Below are 12,999 nucleotides of genomic sequence, written 5' to 3' on the forward strand. Positions count from 1 at the left end.
TCAAGCGTAGCCTCATATTGCAAAGAAGTGTCTCTTTGGATTGTTATACAAAGAAACAGCAGTGGAGGATTTAACTTTTAGTACTTCCAGAGAAAAGAAACAGTGCATAGCAGGAACTTCAAAATAATGGCTATTAACTTAGGTGCATAGTTTCAACCTCTCTGTCAAAGAGATTATAGCTCTGTTCCAGTCATCTGCACTGTTTTCTTCCCAGGCTTGAAAAATGCCCTATTTTATGCAATAATTATCGAATAATTAATTAAACCATCTGACTATTTCTCAGAAACATAACCTTTGGCTTTTGTGGGTGGGAAGGTGTGTGGATTCTATTTTTAAATCACATTCTAATGATGCATCTTTTCAATTCTATCAGATTTTTCCTTTAAGACTCACTATCATTTCTAGCTCTTAGTGCTGTTGTTGTGTTATATACTTTTAAAAATAAATATTTAAGCTGAAGCTATAAAACCTGAGCCTCTGTTGATAAAATTCTTAATGCTTTAATTTCCAGCTTCCCTAGGAATTCACCTGTTGCTCTTGACAGTGGAAAGTATGTAGCACTGGTAGAAGCCTTAGAAAAGCATGGTAGGCTAGAAGGTAATCCATTTGCTTTCATTGTGTGTTTCTGCTATATAATAAAGGTATCTTGCCTCAAGAATAAAAATGTGAGTTGATATTAATGGTATATCATGTCCTGAAAAGTGCTTGAACATTTTGCATACAAATTTGCATGTGAATTCAACCAGAGATGCTTGGACAGTGCAGGCCATTAGTTTTAATGGATTGGCAAGCTTGTCATTTACATTTGCACAGCTCAGTGCTTTTTGCATTTCTGCAGCTAGTTTTTATTAGCATTGCTGTTTGGATTGAGTTTGAAGATCATGACTTATGGCACAAATTGCGTATGTGCCTAGACTAATGGCTTTGTTTTTGCTTAAGAAGGTCTGAAGGCTGAACATAAAACCTATAAAAATAACCTTCTCATAAGAGCCAAGTAGTGCAAAAAAATAATTTAACTTTTCAGAAAGTATATATTTTTCTGTTACTCTTCTTTTTTGTGTTTGCTGTTGAATTTTGTATTCAATCTGTAAACCGCCTGGAAATTTTGGCTTTTTAATGAGTATTCTGCAAACTGCCTATTTCATATTTCTAGATGTTTGCATTAGGCTGTTAGCTCCTTCATTTTTTGTAATTTAGTCTAATACAGTTCTGTGATTTACATGGTTTGGTTGATCTTTAAAAAGAGCTCTAGACTGTCATTAGCTTTAAAAGGTGATTCTGAATATTGAGTTTATGATTTTGTAGAGTAACAACTACACTAACACTAAAAAATGTAGTCTAAGCCTAGAGACAAAATATAATGGTTTTATTTAAAACATTGTAAAATAAAACAAAAAAGCTAATACCGTTTTTTTTTCCTGTAAGATCTTCCTTTGATATTTGCCTTAGCCTCTTATTAAGCTTACTGTTAGAAAAATAATAAACAAAACTGATGTCCAAATCATAATAAATCAGATCATGTCCATCTCTACATTAAGCAGTTTGAAAATATGAGCTTGCTTTTAAGACCATAAATGTCCCTCAGAAAATAAAATAATTCAGAAATGTAGCCAAATGTAAAGTGGTCAAAACATTCTGTCTATGCAATAATTAAGAACATTATAAAAATGCACTTATTCCATGTACAAAAATGTTTGTTTCCGCCTTACTAATGAAGCTTAATGAACCTAATGTTTTAACATGCAGTCTGTTAGAAGGCTTTCATTGGCTCTCCTTGGCTAATTAGTATCGACACAGCAAACAGGCCCTATCGGTATCAGACCATTAGTCTGGCTGTATATACAGTGTAAACATATCTTTATTATCTGGCCTCGTGACAAGCCATCTGCTGAAGAAACAATGGAGTGATTTAGCAGATGTTAGCATTGAACGATAAAAGCATCCATTTAGTAGAATCTTGCAGCTATAGGGCAGACTGTACAGGGTTATGTGGTGCAGAGTGGGCACACAGTTCCTATCTATAATTTGTAGTCAAAGTTGCAGCAAAATGATAAAACCATGCTATTGTGGATTTATAATTGTAGTCTCGTTTAGAAATGCAAGTAGTAATTAACTTGAAATCGGCATTATACACCAGAATTTACATTCCTGCTGGGTTTGAAATGCTGTTTTAATAGCAGTTTGTTTTCCCTACATGAAATTACCTAAGGGTCTTTTGTGTTGTTTCATTGTAGATGCTATTAACATTCTAACGGAGATGAAAGAGAAGGATGTTCCTATCTCAGGCAGAACGGTTGCATCTTTTCTCCGCATCCTTAATGCCGCTGCCACACGAGGTGATGTTGAAAGAGTGAATCGATTACACGACGCCATTGCAAACCTGGGCTTGGTGCACACTGCTGGCCTTCATGCCCCTCTGATTACAGTTCACCTTGAAAAGTAAGCTATGCTTGGGCTTCAGATGGAACAAGTTATATTTATTTGTGTTCTATGACCTGCTTACGCAATTCACAGCTGCACATACGTGTCTGGAAGTGCTCACGCACATGTGATTGCTGAAGTGATCTCGGAGTAGTAATGAACAAATATGTTTTCTTAATTTATCAAAACATCTTTTCATCAGCTAGACATCATGTCGTGATCTCTGGCAACTACAGCTGTGTTTTATGGGCACATCAGAGATGAAGTGGCTATATGTTGGAATATGCTTATGGATTAGTTTGTTCTAAAGTCTGTTTGACAGGATAGCTATTCAGAGCATGATGGGTGCAGACTCAGCTCTTGTGGTTAAGTGCGATGTGTTTTCATATCAGAACAGCAGCATTTTGCTGTACTTTTCAATATATCTCAGGTGAGTTGCAGGGCGGTTGTTGAACACTGAAGTATTTTTAATTTATGTAATTCAAATAATTTGATATCATTGCCAGTAGGCTGCTGTATTTAAAATGCACGGAAAATATGTCTGGTCTGTTACGTTCGAGGGATTTTGCCTGTATATACTTTTAATACCATTTATTAGAGAAAAGGAATTTTGTGCAGGCATTCTGATAGGAAGTTCCTTTAATTCCATGTGCATTATTCCTTTGCATGAATTTTCATTACAAGTGTAGGAGATTTGAATTAACATACGTATGAACTATATAACAACTTCTTACTAAAATGAGGCGAGAACACGTTTCCCTTTACCATATGCACAATCCTTGTATTATGTTTTTGTGTGTCACTTATGTAGTTTCTGGATTTTCAGCACTTGTAGCTAGAGCTTATGAATCAGTTTCTTGGTATTTGGTTCATGTAAACAAAATGTTATTGGCATAAATACAATACCTGTGAAATAAGTGATTTTTTCATAGTATCGTTTAAGTCAGCCACTTAGGAGTTTTTAGTTCTTGTAGGTATTCTGGGTGTGCAAGACCTGTATAATATTTCTGTATTGAAATTACTTGAAAAAGAGGTAACTCTTGGTAGATGTGTGCACATTCTCTTTTAAAAACAATGTTTAGTGAAACGGTCAACAGTTAGGAATATAGTGTACGTCCTCTCAGTCAGTGACTCTGCTTTGGTTGCATCACAAGCCAGGCAGATGTTTATGAAAGTAATTTAACTGCAATCATATGTAACTAATGTGTCGGAAAAATACCTGATCTGCTTTGCAGCGTGCATAAGAGCAGCTGCATTTTACATAATTGCTTTATGCACATTGACATGCAAGGTGTACCTGGTGCTACTTGGGCTCTTTTCAATTGAGATGTAGTGTATGATTATGTAGATAAAGGTGTGATCATGTGCAGATGAAAAGGGGGACAGTAATGAGTGTTATTTTAATTTGATTCCACTTTTTTTTTTGATTATAAGTTTTTGGGGAAACTTCTTTAAAAGTTTGAGGGGTTTTATTAGTAAAGGGACTTTTGATGAAACTAGATTAATGAAGGAGAAAGTAGTTCCAGACTGTGGAATTATATGGATAGAAATCATTGGTCCTCATTTGTAGAGGTGCTAATTTTCATATAATAATGTATATTTCATATAAATAAAACAGAAATTAAGCGAATTTCTTACGGATTTTTTACCACCTTATGAGTGGAGGGACTGCGTCTTCTCTGATGGGAGACAGAATTTGGGAGATCTTTTTCTGCATAATTTGCTTGGGAGGAGTAACTGCATTTTCACTGGGGTGTTTGTTTTTTTTCGGTGAGGGAAAAGTGCTGTGGTTTGGGGTTTGTTTGATTTGCTTAGATATGCTAAGAGTATTTTGAAAGTTATGAGTGACTGAAATAAGTGTTAATAATTTCTTTCAGTGGTAGTGCTTACTATTTGCCATCCTTCAGCTCAAGTATCATGCTGAAATGTTGTCATTTAGCTGCAGGTGATCAGCATGCCTCTGAAATAAGCTCTGGGGTATTTTTAAATGTTCCACAGTAGTGGTTGTACTAATGTTTTGTGTTATTAATTTATTTCAAACTTTTTAATTGCTTGTAATGGAATCTGTGGTTCACTTTTGAAGATTTCAACAGTTAAAAGTATAAAATATTTTCATCTACCATTTTTTTCCAGTCCTGAATAGTCTTAAGTTCTTGTTAAGTCCTAGTGCAAGTTATAAGTTTTTAACAGAGCATGGAAAAGAAAAAAATTTTGATGATGGACAGCATAACTTTACAAAAGCCAGCATTCTTGTAGAATGGATGTTTTGTCTCTAATATTTTGGGAAACATTTGACTGAATTAACTAGAAAAAGCACTCACACTTCCCTTGTGGTTTTTCTGACACTGAGTAAGGGGAACTACCTCCCTGCATTGAATTGTCTGATTTTTATTTCTGACTTGAACAGTTTCTCAAGATGGGAAAATCACATTAAAAATTGAGACAGTTCACATGGTCTTGGTCTGTCATATAATGTGATAAACCTTCCCTGAGTTGTGTGACAAAAATCTGCAAGGATACAAAGAACTTGTACTTTGTCTTAAAATATGTCTTACTTTTGAAGTGGTTCTTCCACCTGCTGATAATTAGAAAAACTTGTGTTACCTACGCTATGTAAAAGTTATTAAGATTTTTAAGGATTGTAGTTCTGGCTTAAGTTCTCTACCAACTCACCTTTGAGAAAAGAAACAAAAAAAACCCCTTCAGGTTTGAAATTTACTAATTCTGATATAAGAAGTGCTCTGAAGTGGAAGGAAGAAAATTTGCAGGTAAACCATGAAAGCATTATGTTACAAACCATATGAGTAAAATATTTGCTAGTTTTAAGTCAGGGAACACAAGCAATTAATATCTTTATCTTAAATGATAAAAAGGCTATAGTTGGATTGTTTTTCTGTAATAATGGTTAGTGTGTTTTAATACAGCATTGTCCAGTAGGGCATTGTGTGCTCCTTTGTCATTAATCTCATATAAACCCGTTTTGATTAGTTTCTTATGTACTAGACAGAGCATGAATGCAGTGCCTTGACAATTTTCCTTCTGTTGTTTTCATGGAGTTAAAATCACCTCTGATTGTTTTTGAGATCATGCTGTAGCACTTACAAGTTATTTGACTTTTATATACTTTTAAAAAGAGGTGTCTTTGTAAATTAAGTGGTGTTTTTAGTACGGGACACATATTTCTAGTAGGGAGAGGTTTTTTTCCCTTTTTTTTAATCAGCTTTATTTCAGATACTGTATTAAAACTCCTTACGTGTTGCAATGAAATTAGGGATGTTTGGCTCTCTTACTCCATTATTGCAATTAGGAATTTAGCATCATCAGTGCCAAAGGACAAAAGTGTCTCATTTGCCCTATGGGGACAGGACAGTGATAAGATGATTTTTCGTCAAGGATCATTGGGTCGTAATTAAGTTACATTCATGGCTATTGCTTTTTGAAGGATGATTGGTAAATGACAGGCTTCATGTGCTTGCTATGGACAGTGTTCACTAGGGTTTTTTCTCCCTCTGTCAGAAAATCCTGTTGAGTCTGATAATGTAAATGTGGCATTTTATTCTGAACAAAAGAGCAGGGAAATGAGCTATCTTGTCTAATCATTCAGTTGTTTAACACCGACTTCCAGTTTAGACTCAATTGGCTGGAAAGCACTTGACATGTGAAGTTAGTGCTGTTCGGAACGCATGTTTGAGTAAATTTTAAAGTAAGTGACAGCTAAATTGTACCTAGGGAAATTACAAAGCCTTCAACACAGTTAATTTTTTGGGGAGGATTAGTTGTAATTGCAACACCAGTCTCCTTGAAGATTCCTTAGTACAGCAAATGAACAGAAGCACATTTAGCTCTTTCAAGAGCCCGTTCTCTTTTAACAGAATAATTTTTGTAAAGCTGATTGTACCTTGCTGAATTGACTTCCCTCTACACTAACATCTGCTTCAGATTTGTAGAGAGGGATTTGTTTTACCAGGCTACCCTCCACCCCCACCCCAGAGAGTCCCTTTTTTCTTTCTACCTCTCTAGTGATTTCAGGTTTGAGAGCTTTACAATCAGTAAACCCCTTAGGTAAATTGCCACTTCACTAAAGCATTATGCATAATGTTGCAGCACTTCATTCCAATTAAAATCAATATTTGGAGTCTTATTTTTATCAGACAGACTTTCTGGCTGGGAAAGTTGTTTATTACAAGTAAAAGGGTTAGATTTAGTGCTGCATTCTTAGAGCAAGAGGGGAGTGGCTTGTTGAAAGTGAGGGGGACTGAAATATCCAGGCATGGTATAGCCAGTCCTGCTACAGTGTGTGTCCTGCAAACCTGACAACTGAGTAATTCTGGCACTTCAGATAGCTTTGTGTGATTAAAATTGCCCACACAAATATTTTGGCAGTTTGGACCCATAATACCTTCATAGCTATTCTAAACAGAAAGCAAAAGAATAAAAAAACTTGGTGTCTTAACCCGAACATTACTTTAGGTGGAAAATAATGCCAAAGTACAGCTGACTCTTCTAGGCCAAGCAGAATGTACTCATGGCTGATGCTCCTTCCATCATTCAAAAATAATAGTGTATCTTCTTTTTTAAAAGAGCAAGTTTCAAAAGTGCCAGAAAAATACACCTAATCTTTAAGTGGAGCAGGTCTTAGTCCTGAACAGATAATATTTCTGAGTGACTTAAACCTGTAGTATCTGACCAACTCAAAATGAAGCATGGATCATCTATGTTCACACTTTAAATATTATTTATTCCAAACTGGTGCTGGAAATCCGATTTTTCCAACATGGCTATGAGTATATGGCGCTTTTTTTCCTTTTTGACTTGAACCATATTAATTAAATAGTAATTTTAGATAAGGCTTTTAATGTCTTAGAGTAGTTAATATCCTTTGGGAGGATAAAAGGGTGTTTGACATGCATAACTTCTTACAGAAAGACTCCCAAATACTTTCAAACGCACAGCTGTTTGTTAGTTTAAAGTCATTATGTCTAAATGGCATTTTCTTAAAATGTAGAAATTCTTTTTTGTGCTGCTATTTTTATTATAATTGTTATTAGAAACACATTAAAATGGTACCTCTACTTGAAATTTGAAAACTAGGGTGAGTTCCTTATTTTCATTTTCTAAAAGGAGTGTAAAAACTGCTTACAAAAGTAGCTGCTGGTACGTACTTGGAATTAACTGCAGTTTGTGACAGCTAAAAAATACTGCAGATGGTTAAATCATAGAAGCTCAAGTACAAGCATAAGCTTGATCACTTTTTCTTTGCAGTAGTGGTGCCAACAATTTTTTTGTGGAGTCTGAACTTCTCTATGTTTTATTGTTTTATATTTGTCTTTGCCAGTTTTAGCATTTATATGTTTTACAAACCCCATTCTCTAGTAAACTGTGGATGACTGGTTGGTTGATTGAATGCAACTGGACAAATATATCTGATTTCAGTAGATTCAAAACAGTTGCAACTGTATATCAGTATGTAAGGTAGAGAACTCCTTAAATGCAGACTCACTCAGCCCCTTTGAGCAGTAAGTCCCAGTAACAGGTACAATATTTCCATTTATTTTTGTCCCAGGTCTTAGTTGACTTTTTTCTCTGCATGTGCACTATTAATGCCTTCAAAAGTATACATGTAGAGACTAGAAAACTGTTAATGCTACTGCTTGAATGACATTCCAATTACTCATTCATTTATTGATAGCTTTGACCTAAAAACAGTCACTTTAATCCTTTAGGAATACAGCTGAGACAATACTATAGCTGTTTGAGCCTCAGTCTGAAAAGCTAGATTTATCACTGAAAACTTTGAGTGTATAGATGTTGTTGTGCCTCCTTAGAAATTGAATACTTTTCTGTAAAACTGGTTTTTTTTCTAGATGTTAACTGAACTTGCATCTAAAGCAGAAGAAAAATACTGATTATATAAATCTTTATATCTGACTATGGTAACTACCGTAGTATTTCGCTTTTATGACAGTAATCTAGCCTGCAACATCTACTTGCAGTTTTGAAATTAACCTGTAATTTAGTCTTCACCCCAAATGACAAAAATTCAAATGACTCCATGGGGTGCCAGAAGATGCACTGTAAACAGGGCTCAGTAAGGGGGATAAGGTAGAAATCTATCATCTTAGGTTCTTTTAAAGAATGCCAGTATTACTGGAATAAAATTAAATCTTCTCCTGTGTTTTACTGTTAAAAATTTTAAAGATATTAGCCTAGATAATGGTTGTAGTACATAGTAGTGAGGAGAGGACATCTGAATTGGGCTTATTTTAACAGCAATATCTTGATTTCTTAAGGTTTTGTTAATGAAAAATAAAGCTGCTTCTGGAATGTTAAATCATTTCAAGTCAGCCTTTCAGCTGCTGTTGTTAAGTGATCTTTAAATTTTTTTTTTGTTTCCTTTGGTAACTTACATCAACCTTATCAAATAAGGCTCTTGAAATCTAAAATGCAGTCTTAGTGACTGTGTGGCTACTTATATTTTGTGTGTGTGGTCTTGGTTTGTTTCAGCTTAAACCTTACCCTTCAAACTTGACATATTGTTTTACCAGTGTTTCTCTGGTTGTATTTGGTTGTTTCTGGTGGTTTTGCTTTGTTTTGTTTGGTTTTGTTTCAAGACTGGGTTGTAATCCTTTAAAAAAGGTCTGCAGCAGATGATTAAGTACAGTTAGTTACCCAGTATGGAAGGTTATTTTGTATTTGTTGTTACTGTGATTGTTTTTATTACTTTCCAGTTTTGCATTTTAATTATGTATACTTCTGAATGTGTTAATAGTGTATACACAGGGGAAAATTCAGCAAAGGATTGAGGTACTAAAATGGAAATATTCTGTGTTACTTTTACTTGCTGCTCAGGGGCTTTTGACTAAGTGCATTTGATGCCATCTTGCACACTTACTTACTGCTACGTGGATTTACACTAGTGCCATGTCTCTATGACACGGATAGGCCAGCATAAAACACATTTGATACTATAGTATACTGTTGAATTAACTGCAAAAATTGTATTTTTTAAAGTAGAAAATATCTGTTGGGTTATAATTTTCATATAGAAAGGAATAATGCTATAAGCTTTCCATTGTGATGGAATGGACATCAATAGATGATTTACAGGCACTCTGTTAAGGTGTAAAACCAGTATAAAGGAATCTAATGAGCTGTGGTTATCTTACTTAATTCTGGTGATCTGTACTGAAACAAAATATTGGGGAATAATTGTGAAGAACTTAAAAATTGGAAATGCCTAAACATAGACATAGAGGCGATAGAGTGTACATGGTATTACTTACAAATGATAAAAATAAAACTGTTCAACACTTGAGTGATTTTTTTTTTCCATGGATTTTGGGTTTTATCAAGATAGGACATAGCATAACTTAAGAGTATTGCTCAAAAATTAAGTACATTTAATGCTGAGGAACATTCACACCTTTGGCTAATTTGTCATGAACAGTGGTCATGGATTCAAAAATCATAAGAGTGGAAGGGAGAATAAACACTTGGATTATTGACTGCTAAATGAATTTTCTGTGAAATTTTCCAGATTAAAGTGGTTTCAGCATGCATTGCTCCTACTCAGTGTGTTTTTATTCTTGTTTTGTTTCATTCCACAAGGGATGACATGCCTGCAGCTCTAGAAGCTTTAATCAACTGTTACAAGAAGTATGGTAAAATTCTTCAACTTCATAACATCTACTGTAAACTGGTAGAAAAAGGAGATGCTGATCTTCTGCAGAAGGGTTAGTTGCATGTAATCAAATGCTGTCTGCTAATGTGAAGTGTTTTCTGGGGGTTTTTCTTCCAGGATTTGTATATAATTTCTGTCAACTGAAAGAAAAAAAGTTGTTTGTCTTTATATGTGTTAACTTTAAAGCACTAATATGATGCCTGCATTCTTTAGATTGAAAAATTGAGTGTAATTGTAAACATAGAACAGCTCTGTTTGTATAATACATCATTGAGCTTTCCAAGATTAGTGCTAATACTTGTTCTAGCTATGTGTGTTACTATTAAGAAACAAATTAATGGTAACACATCGCAATAACAAAACAATACATCTATTTTTCAAATAGCTGGGCAGTTCACAAAACATATATCCTCACTTTCTATGAGCAGAGCATGCCAATATAGTCTGTTTTGTTGAATGTAGTTCAAAATGTAGTGCAGATAAACAGAAAGTAATTTTAAATATGCTCAATCACAAAGCTACAATAAATTGTGTCATTCTGTTTGTTTCAAAATTTATCCCCCTATAGCTTATCTTTTATGAGGCTTGGAAAATATTAGTATTAGGAATGTCTGACATAAATATAGAAATACATTGATAGATTGAGTGAATTAATGCGTTATATTCTGTCTTCAGTTTCAGATTTTATAAGCAGAGAATACGGTGACATGATGGCTCTTTACGATCTCTTCTTCGCCTTCTTGCAAACAGGAAAATACAAAGAGGCCAAGAAGGTCATCGAGGTGGGGTTTTAACTACAGTACTCTAATCGTGCAGCTATTTAGACTCTTAATTAGAAACATTTAAAGTTTTTAACCTTTCATTAGACTTGTTCTGATTCATATTAATGGAATGCAATCCCAGTAATAAAAAACCCTTGGCCAGCTTTATTTTGTATAATTACAGTTCAGAAGAGAGACACTGAAATTGTTTCCTCACTTTTTCAAATTTGCTCTTCTATATCAAAATGATATTTGCATATTAAATATCGGATTGTGGAACAATTAAATTAAACTGGCATTCCTGGGTGTAAAGTTGCTAATCCTCTTTCCGAAGGAATTCTTTGTTCTTAAAAGCACTGGAATTTAATTTGCTGCAGACCATGCTCAGATTTATTTGTAATGCTTGTCTACAAGTTAATCAGCCAAACAAGCGCTGTCTGCTACTGTTTGGCATTTAATTTAGCATTTCTTCTCTCTCTTCCTTTTTCAGGATAGTAAGCAGCTTATAGGAAGTGGTAGGTGACAAACTTGGTCTATTTAGGATTAGTATATTTTATCTAGACTTGATTGAAATTGTGCTTACTGAAATTGATAAGTCAAAGGGGCAGCTGCAGAGTCTGCCCAGATTGTGATTATTTTTCCTTCTTAACACAGTTGTACGTTTTTAAAATGCTGCATAAGTTTTCCACTTAATGTATGGGAGGAGGCATCTTGTGGAAAAAGTAATAGTTTGTCCTCAGCATTTTTGTGTTATGCACATCCCCAACTCTAGCCTAATTTGGGGGTATTTTTCCTTCCTGAGACAAAGAGTGCTTTTTCTCTTAGTTCCCCTTAGAGTATCTGAAATACCAGTTATCCCTGCTTGAATTGTCTAATGGAATTCTTGCATTTAAAAAATCTGAACTGAAGGTCTGTTTGTTTGTCTGTGATGGCACAGTACTGCTGTGGGGTGTATGGATATTGCTAAGCACAGTGTTGAAACATTGGTATGTTTGTTCTGAGAGGGTGCTTTGGAGCTCAAATCTTAAAATACCAAAGAACAGAAATATCAGTGTCTGACAGCAGATGACACTGAGGAGTTGAGTTCTTTTTACAGTGATTAAGGCATATAGGAGGTAAAAGTATGAAATCTGAGATTTGGAAGTAAAATTGAAGCTAAATGAACAAAACTTTTGTGATTTAGCAGGTTTTCAAATTGTTGGGGCTCTGAAACTCTTGTCATTACTAAAACATGCCAGATTCTCTCTGCAGGTATTCGGTATTTGGTGATTGATCATAAGTTAATACTAACCACGGGTGCTTAGGCATAGATCTGAACACCAAATATCTGGAGACTAAATAGAAATTTTCCTGCCTTTTATGCTAGTTAAAGTATTTTTATCTAATTTCTATGAGGTATGAATTAGAGCTTTGTTTATGCTGTGGAGGAAGAGCTGGTTTAAATGACAGAATTTTTAGTAGTATAGGAATTTAGCTAGGAACAGCATGCATGTATTTTACTAGTGGCAAAAGTGTCACAAAATAAAAAAAATACAATGTGTAATATTTTAAGTATGCTTTTGTTATGTCACAATACGTTAAGTAACTTCAAAGAAATTGTTTCCAAAGGAGGAGGACAGAAACCTTATAACTGATACTTTGCAGAAGAAGAAAATTGTTTGTAGTGTTTTAAAACATAAGCAAGTTCCTATTTGCTTTTTGATTTGTTGGGAAGTGAATGCCTTAATCAATATACTGTGAAATGGTGTATGTATGTATGTATATATGTGTGTGTGTGTGTGTATATATATATATATATTTAAAAGGTGTATGTGTATTCTTTTCTCTAGTCCAGTGGGTTTTGTGACTAAATTACTTCTCTTGATGGTCATCTCAGATTATTTTTCTATCTTCTTTGCTTGTGAAATAATATTCAGAGAAGGAGATCAGTTGATGCTGCTTTCTCTTTTAGATGCTGTTGCATGCACCTTTAAGCATATACTTTAATCAAGTATTGCTGGTAATGATGGTCAATTAATTTTAGCGGTATCGTTTGTTTTGAAAATATCTAAATGAATTAATAAAGAGTATATAAAAGGATAGTAGTAAAGCTGGAAAAAAAAACCTCCTTAGGAGCTAAGAAAATGAACACTGGAG

At 34.5% G+C, this 12,999-nt stretch overlaps 1 protein-coding gene across 4 annotated transcripts in view; it reads left to right on the forward strand.

Annotated features, from left to right (window-relative positions):
- The window catches only part of LRPPRC (leucine rich pentatricopeptide repeat containing), a gene marked incomplete at its 5' end in the record, with an annotated part of 85,121 nt that overhangs the window by 38,156 nt on the left and 33,966 nt on the right, over positions 1-12,999 (forward strand). For all 4 annotated transcript variants that reach the window (XM_083856556.1, XM_083856557.1, XM_083856558.1 and 1 more), the window contains 4 exons: positions 512-597; positions 2,235-2,439; positions 10,030-10,154; positions 10,778-10,884. In XM_083856556.1, coding sequence (XP_083712682.1) covers positions 512-597; positions 2,235-2,439; positions 10,030-10,154; positions 10,778-10,884 — 523 coding nt within the window. The remainder of the gene's footprint in view (positions 1-511; positions 598-2,234; positions 2,440-10,029; positions 10,155-10,777; positions 10,885-12,999) is intronic.

This window comes from Zosterops lateralis (genome assembly GCF_965231275.1).
Source record: "Zosterops lateralis genome assembly, chromosome: 3".
Taxonomy (NCBI): Eukaryota; Metazoa; Chordata; class Aves; order Passeriformes; family Zosteropidae; genus Zosterops; species Zosterops lateralis.